At 42.2% G+C, this 27,499-nt stretch overlaps 1 protein-coding gene across 37 annotated transcripts in view; it reads right to left on the bottom strand.

Moving 5' to 3' along the window:
• Window positions 1–8,452, bottom strand: part of PTPRT (protein tyrosine phosphatase receptor type T) — a 716,634-nt gene extending 708,182 nt beyond the window's left edge. For all 37 annotated transcript variants that reach the window (XM_078393145.1, XM_078393157.1, XM_078393154.1 and 34 more), the window contains exon 1: window positions 8,241–8,452. In XM_078393145.1, the coding sequence (XP_078249271.1) occupies window positions 8,241–8,310 (70 nt within the window). In that variant the 5' untranslated portion in view covers window positions 8,311–8,452. The remainder of the gene's footprint in view (window positions 1–8,240) is intronic.
• Window positions 8,453–27,499: the final 19,047 nt, after the last annotated feature.

Raw genomic sequence — 27,499 nt, 5'->3', positions numbered from 1 at the left:
TATGTGCACGACTACACACACCTACACACCTACACCTACACACACACACACACACACACACACACACACACCTTGGGTTCCATTGTGACTGGAACCTAATGCAATCACTGCACAGAGGAGGAAGACAGCTGCGCAGAGGGAAGCAGAGTTGTGTGTGCGCACACACACGCCCAGCTTAGCAGTAACCGTGGTGGGAAGTTTTGATTACTAATTCATTGAAGCAGTCAAATATTACCACCCTCCGTTATCAGAAAACAAGTTTTTGCAAACAAGTCTATGTTGACAATGAGGTCCCATTCCAATATTTTCTTCTGTGCTCACAAGCTTCTACAATTTTGCTTACGCATGTAAACAAGCCCAACATACTACAGTTCTGCACGCTTAGAGACAATTATGCTTGACCCAGTCTCAAGGGTGCAGTCCTTTATCCATCCCATTCAAATAGAATATAGTGGACACAAAATATAATATAATGTTAGAACTGCAGAGCTGGAAGGGATCCTATGGATCATTGAGGCCAATCCCTGCCTTAATTAACTGAGTCCTGGAATGTCTCCAAAAGAGGAAAGGATACAAATGTTACACCCTTACAGCTATGTGCACCCAATGTAAATTGCTGCTCAATAGGGTATTTGGTGCCAAGGGAGGGGTTGGTAAGGGTAAGATAGGGGAATTTTGCAAATAACAGGTGAGAAGAAGTTTTCCCAAGACATATATAATGGTTCCAATCTGAGTTGAAGCCCCCATCTGGACTACACTCATTTGGATGAAAAAAGAAGAAGAGATAGTGAGGGAAAGAGGTACCGTCCTTTATCCTTGCATTGCCCACCTGATCAAGAAATTTAGAAAGAAAAATGTGAATATTCTAATCCAGTGTTTCCCAACCTGTGTGCGTGCGTCACAAAATGTTGTCTGGGGGGGTTGTGAGTTGCCTTATATGTGTTGCAGTCCGTTTTTAATAATATATTCAGTGACCTTTCGGAACCAAATGTTAAAGCTAGTGTGTATGAGAAAGAGGCCTTTTGCAGGGAGAAAGATTTCTACTTTCTGAGAAGGAATAACTTGACCCCATTAAAATGGCCTTTTTATGTGAATGTGGTGGGGGTCACAGGTAACTTGGCTATTATAAAAGCAGGGTGTGACTGGAAAAAGGTTGGGCACCACTGATCTAGTCTATCCATATATAAGAGAGCCTTGAAAGCAGCAAATCTTGAAAATCAATCTATCGTGTTTAGTCTATTAACAACAAATGGTTTTAACACATACTATAAATAATTGCTGCTGAAATAAATCACTTTTGCCCCAGTCCTTGCTCTACGAGTTCCACAAAACTCTTTATCTACCTTTTCGGCAGCACAGTAGTTTCCATAGTAACTAACGTTAATCCCTTTTTTTTAAAGAAACAATACTTCAGTATTCTATAATAATTGTCTAGCGCACATGATTGTGTCAAGGATTCAAGAGGCAGCATGCTCTAGGGATCCCAACACCGAACTCAGAGGAGAAGAGACTGATGGAGCTATGCCAGGACAAGGCAAAGCAATTGCAAAAGGAAAGATAAGTTAGAGGTACAGGAATGTTTGTTTTTTACAGAAAAAGAAAGAGGGAGGAAAAGATCCATTTTCTGCAGTTGGAGGGAAAAGCTCATTTTTCCAAGTACCTTTTAAGCATTAATTGTTCTTTCATGAGACGAGAAAACAAGCTAGCCAAAAAGAAAAACAATACCAAAGCATACAGCTAACGCTCCCATCAAGGAAGAAGAAAAGGAGAGCATCATTCAGTTCACTTATGGGTGGCTTCCATATATCATTATAGCCATTCCATTCGGAAGCAGATCTTCAAACTCTGAATTGCTATTGCATAATATCTACCAGGTACAACAGCTTACATGAGGCCAGTGAAAGCTGAATTGCATCTTCCCATCACATTGACGGCAGCGGGCAGAGCAGCAGACTGATTATGTTAGGGCTCCTCTCTAGGTCCCCCAAACATTTCCAACTTTCAGTTTTCTCTGCCTGTAAGAATACTCTACCACTTCATGTAAGGATAGGATGCCCTTCTCAACGATCCATCTAGCAGGATTCAAGCACTCAAAAATGGCACCAAGATTTCTAATGAAAAGGATAGGTCGAAGAAATGAAATGTGTAGGCAGAATGAGCCTCAACACACACACAATATCCCCCCAGATAATTTAGGGAGATCTCTCCCCCTAAATTGGTTCATAATTAATGAAATTAACAATAAGTCATGCAAAGGTACTGGGTTAATTCTGGAATGTTTCAAAGGATGGTTTCATTCATACATCCAAAACAGGACCAATGGCAAGCAACATTGTTGAACCTCTTCCCCACCACTGTTCAAGTAGAGTGGAAACTGAATATCCTAATGACAGTCACAGAATCCACACAGTTTCGAACAATAACCCACACACTGTAGCCTCTACTCAGAAGTGTCCACTGCTATTGTTTTCGGCGTCTTCAAACACACATGTATATTAAGAGCACCCACCAAATTAACTCCTCCGAAGTCTCCCACTGAGGAAAAATGGGGAGGAAACCCTGTTCTGCAGTGTCTGAAGTAGATTTGAGGATGCAGAAGGAAAGAAGGCCAAGAAAAATGCTCTTTTTCACCCACAGAAATGTTCTACTAGCTCAAAAGTCTAAATGGACAGAAAGAACCCTTCCATAAGCAGAACACAAACTGATAATATTTCTGATGGCCCTTCCAATGGTTCTTTCCAAACAACTCCAATCTGACATCATTTCATTTCCTGAAGATCTCAGATCTAATTCTTAATTTTTTTCCCTTTGATATTCCCACTAAAAACAACTGGCTATGCTTCTGTAATGCTTCCCTGCAGTTCATTTCATAAAATAATAAACAACTGAAAAAGAAGAAACCCACAAAATGAATCTGGAAGCCTGAAGAGAAGAGCTACAGGCTCATACGTGTAACAGCATATTTTATTGCGTAAACAATAATAGTGAGAATATAGATACTTTAATGTGTATATGTTGCAAGAAATAGCAGCAGTATTCTAGCAAGGAAACTATAAGAGTAAATGAATCCATATAACTATTTAATAAGCAGTACACAAAACTGTGAGATATGCCATTGTTTATAGCATCCTGCTGAGGAGTAAGGAGTATTACATGTTATCCTAGTCATCTTATAAGTTCATGTACTGGGGAAATTCTCCTAACCTACCATGCATTTAAATGATACTTGTGCTACATCAGGGTCATGTTTTTATCCATAAGTACTAAGTCAAGTATTTGCAAACTTGCTTCCATGGAACACAGCGTTACAAGTTAAACAATACCAAAATTACTGCCTTTTCGCACTGTGCCTTCAAGAGACAATGGACCACTAGATGATGATGATGATGATGATGATGATGATGATGATGATGATGATGATGATGATGATGATGATGATGAAGATGAAGATGATGATGATTTTGGCCTTCCATTAGCCCCACCCAGACTAGCAAATGATGTAGGATCATGGGAACTGCAATCCAGAAACATCTAAACAGCCACATAATTGCCCTTCTGCTCTTTGGAAGGCAAATAGGTAAATTCATGGTGAAAATCTATCATGGTCAGTAGCCATCGGCACACCTACATAAAAATTGAACAGAGTTGTAAACTAAAGCTGTACCACTTGCTAAAGAATGTGAATAAACTGCTTGGAGAATGGGATGGACTACCCTGAAAAAGAGGTGCACCTTCCTTCATAAACAGTGGTTGGCTGCTTTAAGCTGTGGGTTTCCTGCTTCACCCTTATTATTTCCACCTGTGCGGGAATATTCGTATACGAATAAGCCCATCTCTAATGTCAACCTTTCTCATCCAATACACAGCAGCAAAGACATTTTCCTCTAATGCTTCCTACAACATTACATTCAGATCATGCTTGTGCCCTGGACAAGTGGCCTTACAATTTACCACCAAGCTCTCTGCAACACAGAACTTCCTCAGTAAACAAGCCTTGGTGGTAAAGGTTTCCTGCACGCATTGTGTCTGAGGAATAGTGTTAGGCTCTAACCACGTTACACTACTTTCACAGCTTACAGTCAAATCATGAGATTTTAAAATTTCAGTCCTAAGGACAGAGGAACACGTCCCATCAGGACAGCAGTGCACAAGACAGGGTGGAAGTTTACACTTCCCCTTTTCAGGTTCACTCCCAATGGAACTCACCTAACCTCTAAGCTACGGGTATGGGAGGGTGTTTAGGTGTATCTACTGCTACCTGCAGTTGAAGAGAGTACTTTTGACCAGGATTATGCCTGCAGTTGAAAAGGTTAAAACTCCCATCCCCATGCATTGCAAATGGTCCCCTTTGACATTAGGATTATAATTTGTTTTCTAATTTGGCTGCAGACCATGAAATTTATGTAACATGTAATTAGCCCCCAAGTGCTCAGTTCATCATTGTAGCTCAGAATAGTGCTTTCTTCCCCTCCCCTTGCTTATGCAAGCCACTATCGCAGCTGCAAATTGACTCCAGGGGGTTTCTCAGGGCACTTGAATTGGTTTTGGGTCTCCTGGTAGGCTTGAAAAGAGAGAGGGAGAGTCGCTCTTCCTGATTTTGCTGGATCCCACTATTCTGCCATTAAAACTTGCCCCAAATTCACTAGCAGCTGCAACTGATGCTAGATAGCATTACTGAACTCTGTTGAGTGTTGTCACCCATTCTGCAAGAAATAACATAGCATTTATTTCTCTGCTGTTTGTAACACAATTCTCTGAGCAGCTCATGAAGACAAAACTGTCTAAAATATTATGAATACTGTTGCAGCATAAACATTTCTAGCAGAGAAAAAAACTAAAACCAAATACATAGTGTATATTATAAAATAAATGTGCAAGTACACAAGAGGTAGGATAAATATATAGCCTGGCCTTAAAAACAGAACTTCACTTGATGCTAAAAAGCCCATTCAAAGGTAACCATGAGAGCCTCTGTGAGTGGCTACTCCATAGCCACTACCAAAAAAAACCCCTTTCCCTAACAGCTGCCCACTTTACTTCCATGGGCACCTCTTGAAACAGGTCTCACCATTCAGGTAAGTAAACACAGGACCTCGACAAAGATTCAAATATGAAATCAACTCTTAAATCTTATTTTTTTTCACCTTTGTACAACACTCTGAGCTACCTTTTACTTTTCCCAGCCAACAATAACAAAACTCCAGCAGTCAGTGTCAAAAAGTGGGTGCACTGGAAATGTTGACAGAAGACATAAAGCGACTGAAAACATAATTCAGTAGCAAAGCAATTGTGTTCTAATAGTTGTGAAGGCAGCACCATCTGATGGGCAACAGGAGAAGTACATTAGTGGTGACAGATGGAAGCTTTCATAGGGTTCAACGTAAAAATCCATCACAGAGGTGCAGAGTTCTTCAACAGTTTTTCTCCATCTTGGCTTTCATTTTCTGAGCATCAGCTCTGAAAATCGGTTGCAGGGCATTAAGTCTTTGGTGACTGTGGAATCTTAAAAATTAAAGGTGCAACACTTGCCATAACCTTATCAGAGGAAATGTCTCACCAAGTCAGGTCTATTCATATAAATAAGATGCCTTTATCTCTCTTTTTTTCAAAGCAGCAAAGCCAGCACAGGGAGTAAATACTGGCTTTCTTCCTTAACAAACAGTGATAATGGAAACATCTGACCCATTTGCTAATCCTTGTTACCCAATTCACTTTAATTTTATAATTGCATTTGTTTGGCCTCTCCTATGTCTCAAGTTCTGTCTGTATCCCACTCTTTTCTTGCCATATAAAGTTTGGAGATTTGTTTTGAGACTCAGATTTAAAAATACAGTACTGTTGTTTGATGATATTCATCAGCCTCTTTTCTCTGTCTTTAATATTGTTTCTCTTATTCCCATCCAGACAGGAGTTATATCCCTAGCATGTCCTGCAGAACACCTTCAATAAATATATGCACATTATGCCAGTGCTTGGTTCCACTGGAACCCAGTGCCATGTAAATTAGCTTATAAGTGTGACCACATATACAATATCATTTGCAATTCTAAGCTAATAATTAAGGAAGAAAATTCTATAAACATGTCAAGATTCATGTATAAAGTTAGAGTTTATGTAAACAGCTCCTTGCATGGAGTACACATCTGAACAGCAACAGGATTTATTTCTTAGTTGATATGTTTAGGATCATTATATTAGGCACAGAATAACTTCCTGTGAAATTTACACATCTCAGAAATCCTCTGGTTTCAAAACGATAGTGACAGATAGAGGAAAGGATGTTTTCAGTTGCAGTCCTATACCCAGTGACCTTGGAGTAAATCCTACTGAAGTCAGTGGAACTTGCCTGTGAGTAAACTAGTATAGAACTCCACAGTAAGATGCTTCCTCATCATAGAGGGTCAACAAGTTTAGCTACTGATGTTTTCAAACTAAATTTAAAGATATATTCAAGTCCTAGATGGAACATAGCATCTTGATTACTCTAAAGAGTGCATGGTGTATATCACTCTGTGCTTTACAGAACTTAACTGGGCTACCTCCACGCCTATTATTTCTATATAAACTTTCCTTGAAAACTTATACTAAAATGTAAGAGTTCGTTTTAAGCTTCTCAAAAGTGATCTCCCCATTCCTGGTGTTTCCTAATACAGCTATGTGTAGGAAAGGAGAACAGAAGTGTTTAATTCCCTAGCATTTTCTTAACAAGAGAGGGTTGTTTGTAAAAGTTTGATCAGCCTGGAGTTTCCAGGAGCAGATGGTCCCAATGATACATCATACTCATTCGCACAGAAAGCTATATCTTGCATATAGGTTTCAAACAGTGCAGATGTTTTAAACACTAATCTTCAGTATCTAGCTTGAAATAGATCTTTTTTCAATTCAGGTGACTAAAAATATGTTTCTCCACATACACACTTTTCAAAGTAGGACAATGGAAGCACATGAAGAGTGCCATACAATAAGAAAGGTGGGAGTTATTACAATTAAATTTCAATATGTAGTCTGATGTTATTAATAATAGCAATCTTAGAACTGCAGAGCTGGAAGGGACCCTCTGGATCATTGAGACCAGCCCTTGTCAAGGAGGCACAATAGGGAATTGAACTCCCAGCCTCTGGCTCCACAACCCAATAACTAAGCTATACTGGGAATTCCAACTGAAAAACAAAGGGAAAGAAATTCGAAAGGTTTTCTAATTTTTAGCTGGATGTGTTCCTAGACTCAATCTCCCTCAGATTTTGACAAGTGTGAAAGAACAAGCCCAAAGTTGTGAACCATCCAGAGAAAGTTATTTCAGCTCTGTGACCCAAAGATGTAGTACTGAACTTGGGGAGAGGAAAAAGAAGTCACCCAAGGAGCTTCTAAATAGGCTGTCCAAATTTCAACCCAAGGTACATTAGAACTTCATATGTGGATGTCACACATTTTTGAAATACTTGTTCCTCCTCCCTTTTCTTTGATGCAGACCAACTGTTTACTATAAAAAGGACTGGAGCATCTTGACACCAAGAATGAGGAGATGCCTTCAGGGTCATAGATGGCATAACATTTAAGGAAATGAGTCTCAGAAGGACACCTCTATAAGGGAAACTAAAAAAAGCCTACACACAGGGAGAGCTTATTTGGAAGTTCCTTCTCCCAGGCTGAGAATGCTATACAATTTGTTGTCAGCTGCCTTGTGAAGCCGCAAACATTCCTCACATACCACCCTCATCCATATACTTGAAGACAGCCGAAAACTGCAGTTCTACAAACGCTTGCCCGCCCGGGGTTTGCTCGGAAGTAGGCAGCCTTCGACTCAATAGGTTTATTAAGAAATCAGCCTCGATGAGTTCAAGGGGACATACTCCCAGGTCAGCGGGCACTTGGGTGCCACCTCATCGGCCTTCTTATTGCTTACACGGACGTAAGGGAAAGCCAAGATCCATTAAGTGTATAGCCTACGTCAAGGTTCTACCTTGAGATTCTTACTCAAGTACAAAAGCCTCCCCCGACAACCCGAGACGTTACACCCAGCCAACCCCACGCCTCTACCTGCAACCCACTCACCCCAAAACTTAACCATCTAGGAAGAACCAGCGTAGGGAAGCTACGCGCGCGCGGAAGGACCGCGGCGACCCCTCGTCACCTTCCCAAGCGCTGGCCCAGTTCGAAACCCAGCGTCGCCCTCCTCCAGGTCTCGGGAATGGGTGCGCTGGGGAAGAAGGGGGGGGGGAGAGAGAGACGCTGTCCCTTACCTGCGAACCCCTGCCCTCCGCTCGTCCGCAACAGCTGCAAAAGAATAGCAAGCGTAGCAATCCTAGTCATTCTTTAATTTCTCTCTTTTTTTTTTCTTCTTTTTTCTCTCCTGGGAGTTCACATCCCCTTTGCCCGGTAGGAGTAGAAGCAGCAGCCGCAGCCGCACCGGTGGCCGCCGAGCCGATTCTCCGCGCGCCTAGCCCACATCCCTCGCATTTGGAGCAGCCCGGAGAGTTGGGAGCCGCGGATCTCTCGCTCCAGCCCGGCTGAAGGCTCGGCTTTCCCTAATCTGAGGAGTAGCACAGCGCTGAGTGAAGAAGCGGCGGCGGGCGGGATTCGGAGTCGGAGAAGGGGGGGGCGGGGGAGAGAAACAGGAGGAGGGGAGAGAGAGAGAGAGAGAGAGAGAGAGAGAAGGGGGGGCGAGATTTCCCCCGAGTCCTAACGCTTGCCTTTTCTCCCTCTTCTTCTCTGGCGCTTATAAAGGGACGGCCAAGGGGGGGGAGGGAGATAAAAAATGGGGGGGGGAGTAGTACCACGCAGACGCTACCGTCACTTGTGCCCGGCTCTGCTGTTGACCACCCCCTTCTTTTGCACTGCTTTTTTTTGCTGGGGATGGGAGTGGGGAGGACGAGCAATGTAATTATGAATGAGATTTTTCCAGACCGGACGCGAAGAGGGGGAAAGGCTGCTTTCAGAAAGAAGTGTTCCGACGCCGCCGAAGCGGAGAGCGGCAGAAAGCCAGCCGTGGCAAGGAACGGCGGTTCGTGGGGCCCGGGGGGAGTGTTCTCTGAGCCCCGCCAGCGGCGGCACCAGAGGCATCCGAGCGTCTCGTTCCCCTTTCGCGAATAGCGGGAGCCGAGGTGGGCGGCTGAGCCTCTTTGATCAGCCGCGGGGTCCTCGGCGTGAGGGATGGAGAGGAGGAACCTCGCATGAAAGGAGACGAGGAGCGCCACCTTCACAGATAACACATATTATCCCTCCCTTCCTCTCTCATCCTCCTCCGGAGAAGAATCAGGATTGCCGTTAAGCTGCGCTCCGGAGAGTAAAAGAAGAGAGGAGCCCCCCTGCTAAGAGCATGAAAGTCACCAAAATGCAAGGTTGCCGGGGGGGGGGGGGGGGCATTATTAGATCAAATCTTCTCCAAAGCGCTTACAGCCATTTCCAGCTGAAAATAGTAATTTTCGTCATTATTCACTTAACTTGGGAGAGAGTTGGCGGCTAAATACCTGCGCTCAGCGGGCGCGCTCGGGATCCAGACATAACGCGCTCGCGGGTTTTTAGCTGGGTTTTCTTTTCCCCCTCCCCCTTTAAAAACAAACAAACAAACAAACGCCTGTAATCGGCTCAGGCGCGCGAATAAAGCGGGCGGCAGCGCCTCTTCCGGCGGCACACTGCGGGCTTCGGAAAGAGGGGCCGCGGGGCTCGGAGGGCATTGACGGGTGCCCTCCTCGCCCCCTTCCTTGGCCCTTGGCGAAGCCCCGAAGCTCAGCCGCGCGAAGGGACTCCCGGGTGCGCCGTTCCTGGCGCCATCGCGTAACTTTCCAAATGCGTTTTTATCTGCGCTCGCGAGGGGAGAGTCTCTGCCTGCACCGGAATGAAAAAGCTTTCCTATGCAATTACTTCAACAGGTCGCTGAAGGGGGCTCCCTATCCTCCGCGGTCCCTCTTGCCTCCCCCTAGTTTTTACCCCTCCTCGTCAAAAGAAACCCACTCCCGTCCCGCTCTCGCCAAGTGCGTCCAATACGTTAGAACGGTGTTATTCCTCGCTTTTCCAGTAGGGGGTGCTAGTGCACTAGGAGTAACTCGCTACCTTAGTACCCCGGTCCCACCCCACGCCCATTCCTACCTGTTCCTTTGACGGCTCTGCAACAGGTGGCTCCTGGGGGTTTGAAAAACCCAGGGGAAGGGAGAATAGAGCATATATGGTGGATGGAGAGCGAAAGAAGGACAGAGAATGTATTTCTGAGTAGAGTGGCAGCAAGGAGGAGGGAATCTTAATCATATGGAAGGGCAACATCCTGTATAGCACTGGGGTCCAAAACCTCCCCCAGATACCAACCTACTGAAGCAGATGGGATGAGTACTCAGCATCTTTCTGGATGATAAACATTTCAAAGGAAAGTCACCTGTACTATGATGCTTATTCAAAATTAACTAAATAAACTGGAATAAGAATACACTGTAAGGCATTGTGTCCACTCTGCAGAATAAAAGTGGTAATTCAAAACTACTAGTCTTTTTGGCACCTAAGTTTTATTTGGCACAAGCTATTCTCCACGAGAGTCTACTGCTTCAGATGCAGGTGGGCTGCAGTCTGGGAAAGCTTATGCCAAATACCAGTATCAGCCCTGCAGACTGTTCCAAACCGCACCCTGTAGGTCTGATGGTTGCAACACTGCCTCTACTCTGTTCAATGAACGCAATAAATGCAGCAAGACCGTGTCAACATCACTCAAGATTATTACACCTGTGAAGTCTTTCAGGTGAAACCTCCTGTAAGGTCTGCAACAGAGTAACATGGATGTTTCAAGACACTGGTCGTCGTCGTTTAGTCATGTCCGACTCTTCGTGACCCCATGGACCAGAGCATGCCAGGCCCTCCTATCTTCCACTGCCTCCCAGAGTTGTGTCAAATTCATGTCAGTTGCTTCGATGACACTGTCCAATCATCTCATCCTCTGTCATCCCCTTCTCCTCTTGCCCTCACACTTTCCTAACATAAAGGTTTTTCCCAAGGAGTCTTCTCTTCTCATGAGATGACCAAAGTATTGGAGCCTCAGCTTCAGGATCTGTCCTTCCAGTGAGCACTCAAGGCTTGATTTCCTTTAGAATTGATAGGTTTGTTCTCCTTGCAGTCCAGGGACTCTCAAGAGCTTCCTCCAGCACCACAATTCAAAAGCATCAATTCTTCAGCGGTCAGCTTTCTTTATGGTCCAGCTCTCAATTCCATACATCACTACAGGGAAAACCTTTGACTATGTGGACTTTTGTTGGCAAGGTGATGTCTCTGCTTTTTAAGATGCTGTCAAGGTTTGTCAAGACACTGGTTTGTCAAGACACAAGGTTTGCTGTCAAGACACTGGTAGATACCATCAAAAACAATTAGAACACTGAATAGGGGTTGCCCGTGGTTTGACCAGAGAACACTTCACTCTGTATGGTGGAATGAAGAACCCCTCTCCCTTCTCCACTCAGACCACTGTAGAGTCAAGGTTATGGGTTTTCACAACGGATGTAAAAGCACCAAATCCACAAGTATAGGGAAATAAGGACCATTGTTCACAGCTCTTTACATAAACAGTTCATTAGATGAGATATTGTGCCATAAACATCAGTGTCATTTGAAGGTTCTAGTCCTGTATGCATATAGGGGGTGTGCCTATGAGGCTTAGAGCTAAGATATGTATAGGTTGCACTGTGAGTCAGGATAGGGGAATCTGTGGCCCTCACAATACTATTTGGTTCCAGTTCTCATCAGCCCTTGCCAATCTAGCCATTGCTGATGCATAATAGAGACAGGAGTTCTTCAATGTAGTTGGAGGGCCACAGGCTGTGTATCCCAGTAAGTTTCTTGGCACTCCTGTCCTCCAGATTCCACCATGAAAAAGCTCTGTGTAAATGTGTTCGTTATAAAAGACAGCTATGGTAGACTCATAACTTTTTTCATGTGTCACTGTAGCCAAACAGAGAAATATACTTCCTTCAAAAAACAAAAAAACAAAACAAAAAAACCAGAAAGAAAAGAAAAGTCCCACCTTCCTCTCATTCTGAAAAGGATCTGTTGCATTCCCCATCAGACCCACCCAGTAGCTGGATACACCTTATGTGCTACATCATTTCTAAATTCACTGGCTTGAAATATCTTTCTTGCATGCCAGGAGTGCTATGGCTTCATAAGATAATAGCTTGTTCTTCACATGCAGGCTACAGGCTTCAAATGAAACGCATGAACTCTGACAGTGGCAGAAGCAAGTTCCTCATCAGTTGTGCAGTGTGTTTTTCATTCTCATACCCTCAGTTAATTAGAAGTGGCCCCATTAGTGCACTATATTGAATGTAATTTTCTAATCCTTTCAAAGCCTTGTTCTGCCTTACCTTGAAATTCTATTCCAGTTCTCTTTATTCATTTCACCTGACAGTGTGCTATCTCACAGTGAACTCAGACAACCACTTCGCAGGTTTATTATTTCAAATATAGCAATGCAGAACCAATTTTTTTTAATATTAGAGCAAAATTAGCAGTTCTTTTGGGTGAAAACCTATCCAAATCTTACTACTGCTTCTCATTCCCTTTCTAATGGAGGCGGAATGCCATCATGGCTGTTAATATTCTGGATGACCTAGATCTAAATAATGTCTTGCATCTAAAATCAGTCTTGAAGGTTTCTATCTAAGAAGTTCGTCATCATACATACATACCAATACCATGCTTACTATCTGTCAGATCTGCATTGACTTAGATTCCTTCACTGAGCAAGTGGTTGGACTCAATGGCCTTATAGGCCCCTTCCAACTCAGTTATTCTATTATTCCATTTCAACCTGTTTAATATCATTATTTTTCAAGTTGCTGCTTCTTATTAACCCTGCCTCCCCCAACGGTTTCATCTTCACACCATGAATAGTTACACAGATTATCCTGTCCAATCAACAGTCCTAGTGATTTCAAAACATGGATTCACAAATGTTTTTGCTGGAGGAATTAACAATCTTGCATGCAATCTAACCTTGGGTTTTAGTAGAAAGGGGGCTTCAGAGTCTAACATAACTATGCCTTGCCAATAATTAATTAGCAAAGTTCTTTCTCCCAGGTTTGATGCAAGCCCCCCCCCTTCCTGTTTGTTTGCTTCTTTTGTTGTTTTTTTGGGGGGTTTGCTCTCTTCCTCTCTGACTTTTGACCTGAGTAGATGTGTAAACCTTTCCCTACTGTTCTCTGTCCATGCACCCAGCATGGTGGGTTTCAGTTTCCCAACATGGTTGAGAACTGGAATTTCTTTCTTTACCCTTTTTTTACACTACTAACCACCACTCAAGTTTCACAATTGTAAGTAAAAATGTTTCCCCCACAGACACTCTCTTTAAGCTACCAGTAGCATTATTTTTATATATAAAGGGCTAGGCAATGTGAGAAAAAAAGAGTCTAGGTGGAAGCTGAGTTTTCTTGGCTATACTTCAGATTTCCCTTGTGCTGCAGCTGTTTGTTTGTGCTTCTTTATGCTCTGCTAACTAAGAGGAATTGATAAAAACAAAAACAAATTTTTACTTTGGTAGATTTTGACTGCTATGGGCCCCTTGGGCTTTAGTCTGAGAGAAGCTTCAGTTTTCACATAGGGCTAGATTACTCCTTCTGGGAGAGTCTTCGCTATTTTATTTTACATTTTTCGTGCTGATTTTCCCATCTGGATTCTCCTGGATCAATTGTCCTTCATGTTTCCCTGACTCTTCAGGAACCTATTCCTCTTCAGGACCAGGCAGCTACTAGAGATGACGGTCTGGACTTAACAAGGGGCCGGCCTCTGTGGCCAGCTCATCCACTCACGCATTCAGCAGCAGTGGCTGCTTTTCTCATCCTTCCAGTTGCTCCCAGAGCTCCACTTGTTAAATCCAGCTGCACTGGGAAATTCGTATTCGTATATGAATACCCCAATCTCTAGTAGCTACATGACTTTCTTCCTGGCCAAAGACTACTAAACAGCTGGGAACAGAGTTAGCATCAGCTACAGGGCTGGTAGAAGATTATGGGCAAATGTGCTGTTTTGTGAAGGGCTAACTGGCTAATTTTGCATAAGTATAATTTCATCTGATACTTTAATCCAGATTGTTCAGCTTTCTACTTTTCATCTTGTCATTGCACTGCATCAGAAATTTGTTGATATTCCTTTATTTTCTATTGTGCCTTCATTTCATGGATCTTATTCCCTGTTTATCTGCTGTGATTTCAATAAATCTTCAAATTATTGCACTTGTGAATAGTCTCAGATCATCTCTGGTTACCATGTTTGCTCACTGGGACAAATTAAAGGACCTATGCTTATGAGGGCTTTGGGGTATTGTACTCCAAGAACAGATGAAGCCTCAAGTTTGGAATCCACTGAGTTATTACATAGTGGAAAGGATGATGGGATGTCCAGATGAAATCAACTGTATTTCTTTACATGTGGTACTTCTAGCTTGGTACTAAAGCATTGTGTGATGAAATCACTGCTGCCAAGGAAAGGCAAACAAAGACTGAAAGTGAAAGCAGTTTAAAATAAACAATTGATTCCATCTGTGCTAGCTGGTTACTCCAATTTCAGAGGTGCTGAGAATCTGGTCTGAGTTTTAGTTTGCAATTTACAAGGATTATCGAAAATGCTAAATGTATTTAGGCACAGGGTTCAGAACCAGTGAACTGCAGACTAAAATCCAGAACTGATTTACAGGCTCTCCATAACTGGAATCACTAGCTGCCATATGTATACTCCAATAAAAATAAGGCTGACTAATAAAGGAAGCATTTTTTCCCCTGGCATAGATGAAAATGAAACAACCGTTACTGGTTCCAGGCCAGCTCAGTTATAGTTTCAGAATCTGCTTGCTTTTCCTCTGCTCTTTTCGTTTACCCTGAATGTAGGTGCAGTGAAGCAGTCATCTAAGCACCATGTATGCAGATTTTACTGGCGTGTATTACAGCAAACATTTCCAAATAAACATTTGCAGTGGTACAATGACTCTCTGCACATGGCTTCCAAGTTTGAAACTGGGACAACCATGCCATTGTGCTAACCTGCATTCCAATCTAGGGCAAGCTTTAAAAAGAAAAAGAAAGTCAGTCTGCTTGAAAATAGACTTTGGATTTGGTTGTGTGAGTTGGCTCTAGAAAGCCAGAAAATCAGATGGTGTTTAAAAGAAAAAAAAGAAAAGAACTCAAAATGACTGCACAAAAAGAAGAGGGTATAGGCAGAACCAGCAGAGAGAAGTGGCACTAGGCAAAAAACACAGGACCTATAGAAGCATAGACAGAATACATCAGTAGAATACTTGTCCTGCTCACTACATTCATCTGCACCTACAGCCACAAGCCCATGATGCTGCTGCTGCTGCTGCTGCTGCTGCTGCTGCTGCTGCTGCTGCTGCTGCTGCTGCTGCTGATGATGATGATGATGATGATGATGATGATGATGATGATGATGATGATGATGATGATGATGATGATGCTATGGACATGGAAGAGAGGACACCACAGGATATGGGACTGGAATAAAGACAGGATTACAATAATATGATGACGGCCAGAATGCAGCCTCATAAAAGCAAGCCATTGTATTCTGGCAAGGGTCCAATTTCTGACAGACATTGGGTTGTCTGCAGGATTTGGCCCAGCTTGATGGATAGATGAAGTCATAAAAGTCATGCCACGAACGACTTGTGCTGTTCCCACAAGTCCCAGTCATATCTTCCATCAGTGTGGAGTAACAGTGCCAGTCACTAAGATTAGGTGGGTCCATGTCTTGCCCCTCAAGTACGAGGCTGCTCCCTGGATGAGAGAGTGAGGGGCTCACCACAATTCCTTTTGACTACATTGTAATGCCATTGTAAGATACCTGGGCAGCCCTGCAGACGCCACAGGACATAGACAGGCAATTAAGATGCTATGTTAAAGGGAATAAGCCTAAGATCAGGTAAGTCAATTAAGATCCAGTACAAACACCTTTGGGGTCATGAAGAGTTGGACATGACTAAATGACTCGACGACGACAAACACCTTTCCCCGGATTTATTAACCAGTAACTAAAGTCCATAGCAGGTCACATTTGCTAAAGAAAACTTAGTTAAAACTGAAATAGAATGATAGAGTGCAAAATAGTCAACAAGGTCATGTTCTGCTTGAAATAATTTCATCGGTAGGGGTCTTTGGAAGTCCCCAGCTTGCTCTGTATTATCTGGTTAAAGGGCCACAGATCTGGGCCAATCCACACTGTAGCCTTTAGGAAGGCATGCCAACCTGCTCCATCCATGGGTTGTTGATATTCTCTCTGGATATCCATTTAAAAAGACATGTGCAAATGGGGATGGGAGTTACAAACAGCTATGACAGGATTTTATGATCTTTCAACTTCAAGGCTGTAGAACATCCTTCCACAATCATATGCACACACAGTCCTATAACAGTATAATAATGTTTCAGTAAAGTTTAATAAACTTAGCTGAGTGTGGAAAGCAAGAGAAAGAAAAATATTCCAGAATAGAAAAAAAAAGCAACACAAATACTTTTACCTCACCCTACAGTCACATAAAATGGCTGGTGGACTGTAGGCAATGTTATGTATATATCATGCACTAATCTAGTCACTCAGAGCTTCCAGAAGAGCTAGGACTTGGGGGTAGGGGCAGGGTGTTAGCTATCATGCACCTTATCCCTTGGCACCATCAGCTAAGATCCTGTACAACTCTGATTTCCCATTTCCTCAATTCAAATTGTTGACTATCTTTCATACCCTTGTGAATACTACGTACGCATTATGATGTTGTAACACTGTGAGGGTGAATGGAGGCTCCTTGCTCTGCCTCACAGTTGCTCAAGAGTTGCCTATAGTTGATTTGGTCTATTTTTAGAACATTTTTCTGAAGATAATGCACATGCCTGCCTCCAAATAAACATAGTCAGTATGGTATTTCTAGTCTCAAATGAAAGCAGATCCATATCCTCAATCTTAATAACAATAACCACCATGTGCTGTCAAGTCAATTCTGACTCATGGCAACCCTTTTCAGGTTTTCCAGGTAGACAGTACCCGGAAGTGGCATTCGGTTCCCTTTCCTGGGGGCACCCTGAGACTGTGCCTGCTGCCCAGTTGGCATTACTCGTAGGAGGCACAGTAGGGAATCAAACTTACCAACCCCCGGCTCCACTACCAGATACCTAAACCACAGCTTATTTAATCAATTAGTGAATGGTAAATCAACACGTATGTAAATCTCATTGAGTTAACAAGATTAGTGTATTATAGACTAATTATAGGATGCTGGCCAATGTGTAATGAATCTATAAGTAACACCTCCAGCTATTCACTAACCATGCTGTTATGTATTCGCTGTGCTTTGCTGGCATTCTACGTCTTGGCTTCCTTTTTTGTCTTGTTCCTCAGGGGAGGTTGTTGTGAAGAACAAGTCTGTTACAAGCCCGTGCTACTGGATGGATTTCCAGATCAATAAAAAAGTATGAGCCTCATAGCAGGTATCACAGTGATGCTAACATGATGCTAATTAGGAGATACAGCATGTAAATAAATTCCCCGAGAGCTATCATATGAAAAGCACATCCAGAAATCCTAGCACAACCCAATTCAGCCAGCTAGCAGGCTTACCTACATTAAAGATACAGGTTTTGGCAAAAGAAGCAGAGCGATTTGGAAGAACTCATACACAGCAGCCACCCTGAGTGACCGGCTAAAGCCGATATTATGGACCCAAAACTAAGGGAGTGGAGGGAGGGCTCTTAGTTTTCAGCGAGATCTGAACAAGATACAGTACAAAGGTTAGTTTTTACTACTCGCAAACCACTTACATACTTAAGAATGCATTTATGCTCAATTTAAGTTCAGGTTGTCATTTGTTATCCCTTCTGGCAAGGGATTTTTGTGAAAGAAACAGGATCCAATCATGTGACATTCATTGTTAAATTCAAAATAGAGAGGGGCAAAAGGAAGGAAGGAAGGAAGGAAGGAAGGAAGGAAGGAAGGAAGGAAGGAAGGAAGGAAGGAAGGAAGGAAGGAAGGAAGGAAGGAAGGAAGGAAGGAAGGAAGGAAGGAAGGAAGGAAGGAAGGACGGACGGACGGACGGACGGACGGACGGACCAGGAAGGACCAGGAAGGACCAGGAAGGACCAGGAAGAAGCCTATGTGCCATACAGTGCTTGAACTAGGATACACAGTTCCCACTGGCTGTCTGGTTTAACCATTCCCTCCTTGAAACTACTGCATGCAAGGTTACAATGGCTGAATTCTTGATCACATCATCAGTGGCACATTGCCACTGAATAAAGGCTTCCTTTGGCAATTTGAGGTATATGCAACTTTGTTGTATTCAATTACAAGTTGCATGCACCCTAAAATTGTTTTTAATCACCAGCAATTTGCAACTCAATTTGTTATTAAAGTTTATGTCTTGTATACTGCCTTATGTTCCTTCTAAGGCAGAGAGTATTTTCTCTCTTTATTACACATCTCATAGAGGAACAACTCAGAAATCTGTGGCATCCTGAAAGGCAGCCAGTTGGCATTAAGCTGTCAGAAGAAACAGCTGACCAGCTGACTTCACCCACTATCCACTGCTAGTCTGGGCTCAGCTCCCTCTCCTTGAGTTGTCATAACATTTGCAGCTAACTAGGAACATAAACACACATTTTGTTGTTTAGTCGTTAAGTCGTGTCCGACTCTTCGTGACCCCATAGACCAGAGCATGCCAGGCCCTCCTGTCTTCCACTGCCTCCCGGAGTTGGGTCAATTCATGTTGGTACTTTGATGACACTGTCTAACCATCTCATCCTCTGTCGTCCCCTACTCCTCTTGCTTTCACATTTTCTCAACATCAGGGTCTTTTCCAGGGAGTCTTCTCTTCTCATGAGATGGCCAAAGTATTGGAGCCTCAGCTTCAGGATCTGTCCTTCCAATGAGCACTCAGGGTTGATTTCCTTTAGAATTGATAGGTTTGTTGTCCTTGCAGTCCAAGGGACTCTCAAGAGTCTCCTCCAGCACCACAATTCAAAAGCATCAGTTCTTCGGTGATCAGCCTTCTTTATGGTCCAGCTCTCACTTCCGTACATCACTACAGCTTTGACTATGCGGACTTTTGTTGGCAAGGTGATGTCTCTGCTTTTTAAGATGCTGTCAATGTTTGTCATCGCTTTCCTCCCAAGAAGCAGGCATCTTTTGATTTCGTGGCTGCTGTCTCCATCTGCAGTGATCATGGAGCCCAAGAAAGTAAAATCTGTCACTGCCTCCATATCTTCCCCTTCTATGGTGATGGGACCAGTGGCCATGATCTTAGTTTTCTTGATGTTGAGCTTCAGACCTTTTTTACGCTCTCCTCTTTCACACTCATTAAGAGGTTCTTTAATTCCTCCTCACTTTCTGCCATCGGAGTGCTATCATCTGCATATCTGAGGTTGTTGATATTTCCTCCGGCAATCTTAATTCCGGCTTGGGATTCCTCCAGTCCAGCCTTTTGCATGATGTATTCTGCATATAAGTTAAATAAGTAGGGAGACAATATAAAGCCCTGTCATATTCCTTTCTCAATTTTGAACCAGTCAGTTGATCTATATCCAGTTCCAACTGTTGCTTCCTGTCCCACATATAGATTTCTAGGAGGTAGATAAGGTGGTCATTTCTTTAAGAACTTGCCATAGTTTGCTGTGGTCCACACAGTCAAGGGCTTTTACATAGTCAATGAAGCAGAAGTAGATGTTTTCCTGGAACTCTCTGGTTTTCTCCATAATCCAGCACATGTTAGCAATTTGGTCTCTAGTTCCTCTGCCCATTTGAAATCCAGCTTGTACTTCTGGGAGTTCTTAGTCCACATACTGCTGAAGTCCCCTATTATAAGAAGAACATCTTTCTTTGGTGTCAGTTCTAGAAGGTGTTGTAATCTTCATAGAATTGGTCACTTTTAGCCTCTTCAGCATCAGTGGTTGGTGCATAAACTTGGATTACTGTCATGTTGAAAGGTCTGCCTTGGATTCGTATAGAAATCATACTATCATTTTTGAGACTGAATCCCACTTTTCCCTCTGTTTTGTTGACTATGAGGGCTATTCCATTTCTTCTACAGGATTCTTGCCCACAATAGTAGATATGATAATAATCTGAATTGAATTTGCCCATTCATGTCCATTTCAGTTCACTGACGCCCAGGAAGTCAATGTTTCTTCTTGCCATATCCTGTTTGACCACATCCAGTTTACCAAGGTTCATAGATCTTACATTCCAGGCTCCTATGCAGTATTTTTCTTTGAAGCATTGGACTTTCCTTTCACTTCCAGGTGCGTCCACAGCTGAGCGTCCTTTCGGCTTTTGCCCAACCACTTCATCAGCTCTGGAGCTACTTATAATGGTCCTCCACTCTTCCTATGTAGCATGTTGGATGCCTTCTGACCTGAGGGGCTCATCTTTCCTATCTATTAGCCTTTTGTTTCTGTCCATGGAGTTTTCCTGGCAAAGATACTGGAGTGGCTTGCCAGTTCCTGCTCCAGGTGGACTGTGTTTAGTCAGAACTCTCCACTGTGACCTATCCGTCTTGGGTGTCCCTTCACAGCATAGCCCATAGCTTCTCTGAATTGCTCAAGCCCCTTTTGCCACAACAAGGCAGCAATCCATGAAGGGGTAAACAGACATACCAGCTGTCTTTTTTTATTCTAGCAGCAATATGAAATTGCTAATAGAGACCTGACACTTTGGCACTGATCTCCTGCCTACGATTCTCCTTAATATACTCTCTCCTTGCCTAGGGAGAAGTTAAGCAATGGTGCATAAATAATTCAGGGATATCAATTTCACCTTTACAATAACATATTTCTTTTATTTAAAAAAAAGGCCTTTACATTATATTTAGACTTTTATTATGCTGCTGGGAGTGATTCTGCTCCCAAGGCACTCAGCCACCTGGAAAGTGATATTTGCCCACACCTGTTCCCTCTGGCGCCACCAGTGTGTTCAAGGCAACTGACCTAGGGATTCATTTTAACCCTCAGGAGGAGAACCTGAGGGGCTAAAGGGAGAAAGGGGAAAATGTGAAGAGGGCTGGTAGAATTCTATTCAGCCAGTATACATCTCTGTTGTATCAAAGGCATCCTACTGCTAATGGAACAAAATTGTGGGTTGTGTAATTAAACCACTAACAGTTGCAAAGAGGATAAGCTTTCAAGCTCTCTGAGTGCATCCAACAAAGATATTATGTAGTCTTTCTACTAATAGATCACATAGTTACTTTTCAGGCCAAAAACAAAATAAAAATTTAGAATAGAGAAGACAAAAACATTGTGGCACCTTAAAGACTGTTATATTTTAATGGGCGGTTTCATGGACAAGTCCACTTCCTCAGATCCAATTACTATTGTTATTCTATGTCCTATGAATGGATGATGTCTTCCACTCATGAGAGGACTGCTTGATTGGAGAAAAATGTATGAGAGATTTCGGCAATGCAGATGTGCCATTCCTATAGTTGTGAGGCAATGACATTTGAGGAGAAGGAGGAGGATTCACAACAAGAGTCAAATACTGCTCTGGGATACATTTAAGGTCGTACTGGCAAATGGAATCAGTACATTTGAAGAACATTTGTTTTGGCTGCTTCCCCACCACCACCCCATACATCATTGTTTCTCATATAACGTAATGTCTCTTAGGGATGTACTATTTATTTTTACTTTTGAAAATTCCAGCTGCATCCCCCAGTCCTGTACAGCAAGACAGAGGTACAGTCAGTGGATCAAATTCTAATTTTCAGCCTAATTAGTTTCATTTCTCAGAAAATGTGAAGAAATAAATAGAGAAAACATTGTGGGATAATTATCCTCGTGTGGAAAGTTCCTTTTGTGAAATAATTAATTTGTAACAACATTGAAAAAGGGGCACATTGCATTTCCTATTGCACTGGTCCTTCATTTTCATTACATTTTTTTAATAGATTGGAGACTGTACTGATGAGAGAATGCTATAGAACTGGAGCAATTCCTGTTAAAGTTCCTCTAAAATGCATTGAAGTGTCCTTTAAAGATAACTTCTGAAAGTAACCTGACATATTGTTACAGCAATAAAGTGACTTTGATCCTCCTCATAATACTTCTTTTAAAATGTAACTTCAATACACCCTCATTAAGCCCAAAAGTGAATGCGTTTGCATCACTCCCTTCCTCGTAATTTCTGTTACTTCTATGCTCTGGTATTAATAAAGAGAGGAGGAAAACTGCATTTTTAAGGACAATTTGTGCATATGTACATTGCCCTCTTATTTATTTCAAAATATTCTGAAAATAGCTCCAAACTATGCCATGCATGGGAAGAAAATTGTGCCTATCCAAGAGTCGTACATAGTAGAGCCCTTAGACATGGGTGCTTCATTACTTGCAACTAAGACAAAGCACGGCACTACAGGTGGCACACATTCTCTATTCCCACCACCCAGATTGGCCTGGCCACTAATTGGCTCTGTGTGTCACTGGTGTCCTTTGGTGGCGGCAGTGCACTGATCTCAGCAGCAGCCTGGATGCTTTGGCCCTGCCTCCCCAGGCAGCTGACCACTTTGGTAAGGAGACAGAACAGGAATGACCACTCCTGTAGTAGGAAAGTCCCCAACAGTTGCTGCTTCCCCTGCATTTCACAAGCTTGTGAATAAAGGGTGGTGGTCTCCAGATAGCAGCATTTCCATTCCCTCCCTGCCTGCCTCTCCTCCCTGTTAATGACAGCTAAGTCATAGTTTGTAGTGTGTGTATGTTTGTGCATGCACACTCAGGAAGGAAGGAGAGTGTAATTAAGTTTCATTTAGGAACCTTGCACTTCTGAATCTGAACCTTACACTACTAAATACATCACACTAGACCTTATGATCCAAGACACTGAATTTCAGCTCTGATTGTTTAAGTTACAGTTCACCATTCTGGCCACTGTGATCAAATGAACTATGCTGATTTTGTTTATGATCATTCAAGGTACTAATACACTGCTAATCACATAATCTTCCTATTTTCCTTTTGTAGAGACTTATGCCTGTAAGAATTGACTAATGCAGAGCTTTCATATTATTAATATCAAGAACGATAGATCTGTTCCAGGACTGAAAGATTTGCATGATGGTTACTGGTTTAAGATTATTTCCCCAGGCTCTTTTAATGACACCAACTTCTAGCATTTGGTGATGCTTCCAAGGGAGGTAGATATCCCCTGTTATGTTAATACTGTATATAATGCTGTAGGTGGAAAGAAGAAATAAATTTCTTCCTGATCCCCTCAGGCGATCAGTTTATGCCCTGAAGCATGTGATTTGATTACCCATATTATCTCAGTCAGTGTAGCTGGTATAGTTTCTAACAGTGATAAAAATTATGCACCATTGTCGAGTCTTCTTGTACCACTGTGGGAGCTTTCTGAAGGGCAAGGCAAAAAAGCAGCATAAGACAACCTTCATTTTCACACAGATCAGCTTTGCTTCAAATGCTTTCCCTGGAACAGCCCTTGGCCCATTCTATCTTGTAATAATTTAGGCCATTCAAGGCCCAGTCCTCAGTCATTTTTGAAATCACTCTTGATGAGCCTTTCCCTTTGATTTTTCATCCATTCTTTCTTCTCAGAAGCATCCCAAACCTCTTCATGCTGTGTGTATTGCAAACATCAATAGGCCGTCCTCTTCCAGGTCTTCCCACCATTCTACCTCCAAGGTGACAGATAGATAGCACAATGCCACTTGTTCCAGGGGCAGATAAGACAAAACAAAAGCTGTTCCCTGGACAGTCAATTATAACTCCACAGCATTCACTGACATACACATACTTCACCTTCCTTTGTTGTGTAGATGTTATCTAGACCAAATGCTGGAATATTATTTTGTATTCTGACCATCCAACACTTTCTGGATCACAGCTGTATGTTGTCTTATATCTGGATAGTTCTACCAATAGTTCACAGCCATGATTTAAATGTTCAGAGATAAACTTCATGTTAGAGACGCTGTAACACTGATCACTGGATTCGTTTGATGATAATCAGTCTTCACACTCTGCCAAGGTACTTGTAGAGGAAATTGACCAGCTACTGTTGAGCGCATTATATAGAGCTACATAAATCTTGGTCTGATCCTTCAGTAAGGCTAAATTAATGAACAGAGTCAAGACAAATCTAAGGCATCTCCCTGTAAGAAACCAAGGTCTTACTGAAGTAATAAGAATAAAAGCAAACCCAAACCCTGGAAAGGTAAGCGTAAGTTGAAAATAAGAAAGAAATGAAAATGCTTTTGCTTAAAACATTTAAAATATTTTATATCTGAAACACAAAATGAGCAGCTTGGGAACTCATTGTCAGCTTGCAAATGACAAATGTTTAAGTTTCAGAAGGAGGATGGGAAGATTTTAGAGAAGTGGAGCAAATTCTCAGCACTGATAGAATTGTTCAGAACATACCCATCCGTGAACCACTTCCCCACCCAGGGGGTGGTGTCTGAAGAGTTTCAAATAAATAGATGTGACAGCCAACCTAAAAGCAATTTTTTAAAACAGTATTCTAGGGAGACACTCAGAAATTCACCATGACAAACATTAGGCTGATGGAGTTATAAACTAAGTGAAAGAATGCACACAAATGGTCTTTACGCAAAACTAATATCCTTTGCACAATCATTTGCACAAATGGTCTTTATGCAAAATTAATATCCTTTTCCTTTGAGAAACTAAAAAACAGACATAATAGAGAAAGAGGGCGAATGACCACAGAATGGCTAGCTGATCTTTTAAAGTGGTGGCCGAAATATGGCCTGTAGTTCTCCAAGTACTTAGCATCTCCAGCACTTAGCATCTATCCAAAAGGAGGTTTTGGGAGTAGATGTTGTAGCGTTCAGCCCTGCCCTCACCTGTCCGTCACAGGTGAGCAGTGGAAAAGGGGCCAATGAGGGAATGGAAGGGGGTGCTAAAGGGGGAGGGGCTGGGATATAAAGGGGTGTGTATGGAGTATGTGGAGAGATTTGTGAGTCTGTGGGCCTGAGAGCCAGAAAGTCAGTGAGAGTAGGGTTCTGTGTGTTAGTGAGTTCAGTGAGTGAGAGAAATTGATTATCAACTTGTGATTTACTTATTATATATTACTGATCAAATAAACAAGTTTAAGTTTTAAAGCAACACATGTCTCACTGAATAATTAGTATTGAAACTGAAATATTGGTGGCAGCAACTGTGTAGAAGAGTGAGCACCTCCTGAAGGCCTGAGATAATAGAGGCTTCAGTGAGCTCGCTACAGATGTCTGGAAAGGATTTCCCATCACCTTTAACTCACTAACTTCTGTTTCCTTCCTACACCTATTGTTAGCCTGATGCGCAATCCTTGTTTTCTGCAATTCACGTTATTTGTGTCAAAGCATTATTTTTATTCTGCACAAAACTGCTTGTTTTCTTCTCTTGTCTACAGCCCACAATCACTCACACATACACGGGACAAAGAGAGTAGTTTTGCAGTTCATCATCTCTACATGAATGGATTAAACAAGGAGAATGTATGCCAGTTGGGTAAACTTGACGCCTGACTGGACAATTTACTAGTGCAGCTTCCCAATCATGCAGAGAGTCAATGTATCATCTACCTATATATAGGAAGGCTTCTCTCTTCACATGTTCTACTGAAATCATGGGTATAACAGGCTGGATTTGTAAACAGTTTATGTATAGAAAGTGAGGGGGGAGAAGGAGAGCATGGTTACAGAAGAAGGAAGAATAAACTTGGAGTTTACATGGGATATCCCTGCTGAATCCTTCTTCTGGGATTCTTTGAGTGTCAAAATGCATGTCATATAGACCTTCCCACAGAGCTGTTATCTAAAGTGGTCACCAAACCCAGGAGGAATGTGATAATATGAGTGGTTTCTATATTATAAACAAATAAAATAAGAACTGGCATGTAGTAGGAAATCAGGAAACACTGGCTGAACACACCCGGTGCTAAGTGTGATAAGTTGCCCCCCTTTTTGTTTTTATTATTATTATTATTATTATTATTATTATTATTATTATTATTATTATTATTATTATTATTATTATTATTATTATTATTATTATTATTATTATTATTATTATTATTATTATTATTATTATTATTATTATTATGGTGTTTTAGGCATCCTTCAGTCTTGAGAAACTATGGTAATGTGCTCTGTATGGAGGACTTGGAACAGTGTCTAGTGTGGCTGAGAAGGCAAATTCGAGAGTGACAGTCCCTTCCACACTGAAGACAAATACAATCTGTCCCCTGTCCAGCTCCCTGATTATGCTGCTTTCGGGACTGCCTCTTTGCCTCAGCCTGCTGGACAAGGGTCTCTTCAAATTGGGAGAGGCCATGATGCACCACCTGCCTCCAGGCCAAATGCTCAGAGATCAAGTTTTCCCATCTGTTGAGGTCCATTCCTAAGGCTTTCAGATACCTTTTGCTTGCAGATATCCTTGTATCACAGCTGTGGCCTCCCTCTGGGGCGCTTTCCCTGCACTAATTCTCCATACAGGAGATCTTTTGGAATCCGACTATCAGCCAGTCTCACCACATGCCCAAGCCAACGTCACTGTTTCAGCAACGTATACATGCTAAAAGTTCCAGCTCATTCTAGGACTACTCTATTTGGAATTTTGCCCTGCCAGATGATACCAAAAATGCGTTGGAGACAATGCATATGGAACGTGTTCAGCTTCTTCTCCTAAAGTAGACCCACTGAATTAATGGGGATTTGGTGAGTCAATTCCTTTATAAATTCTAGTGATTCACCCTATTCCAGTTGTGACTTACTATGCAAATAAGTTGCAGTAGAGTATGCTCATTTGAATCAATGCCACCTATGACTTACCAAATTCCCATTGATTCAATGGGTTTAATGTAGTTGTGATGTACTATGCTATGCAACAGGATTTCAGCTAGAGAGTAGGAATAGATAGTTGGACAATTCTCACAATAAAACAGAGAGAGTGGTCATCCCAGATCTTCATTTGTGGATAAGGTTTTATCTAGTCACAAAAGTCATGGGAACAGTGAGGTAAATTAATTTTGTTTGTGGACAGATTGTCCAGGAAGCAAACCATAAAGAGATATTTCTAGTATTTTAACTGGCAATTCAAAATAATGTTGCATGAGCTACTCAAGAAACAACAATATTGGGGTCATACTGAATAGCTCAATAAAAACAACTCAGTGTGTAGTAGCAGGAAAAAAAGATGCAAATTCTATGGTAGGGATTATTGGAAAGAGATTAAAAATAAGATAGCCATAATCATAATGCCTTTATATAAATCTCTGGGGGTTGCATTCATGATGCTGTGAAGAATTACAATTGGTTTGTATTAAGATAACATTGTACAGGGAAATATTTTCTTATTGTAGACACACCATTTTCCCCATCTGAACATGGGTGTAAAAGAGAAGGACACAGGACAAAATATGGCTTGTTAGCCATAGCATATCTAGTTAGCCTGCCATACTCTAAGCACCACCACTTAGTACCTATCCAATCCAAATAACCAAAAGGGGGAGTTAAGAGTAGATG

This window comes from Pogona vitticeps, chromosome 4 (genome assembly GCF_051106095.1).
Source record: "Pogona vitticeps strain Pit_001003342236 chromosome 4, PviZW2.1, whole genome shotgun sequence".
NCBI classification, from domain to species: domain Eukaryota; kingdom Metazoa; phylum Chordata; class Lepidosauria; order Squamata; family Agamidae; genus Pogona; species Pogona vitticeps.
The sequence above is the reverse complement of the archived record's forward strand: the minus strand, read 5'-3'. Positions and strand labels throughout refer to the sequence as shown.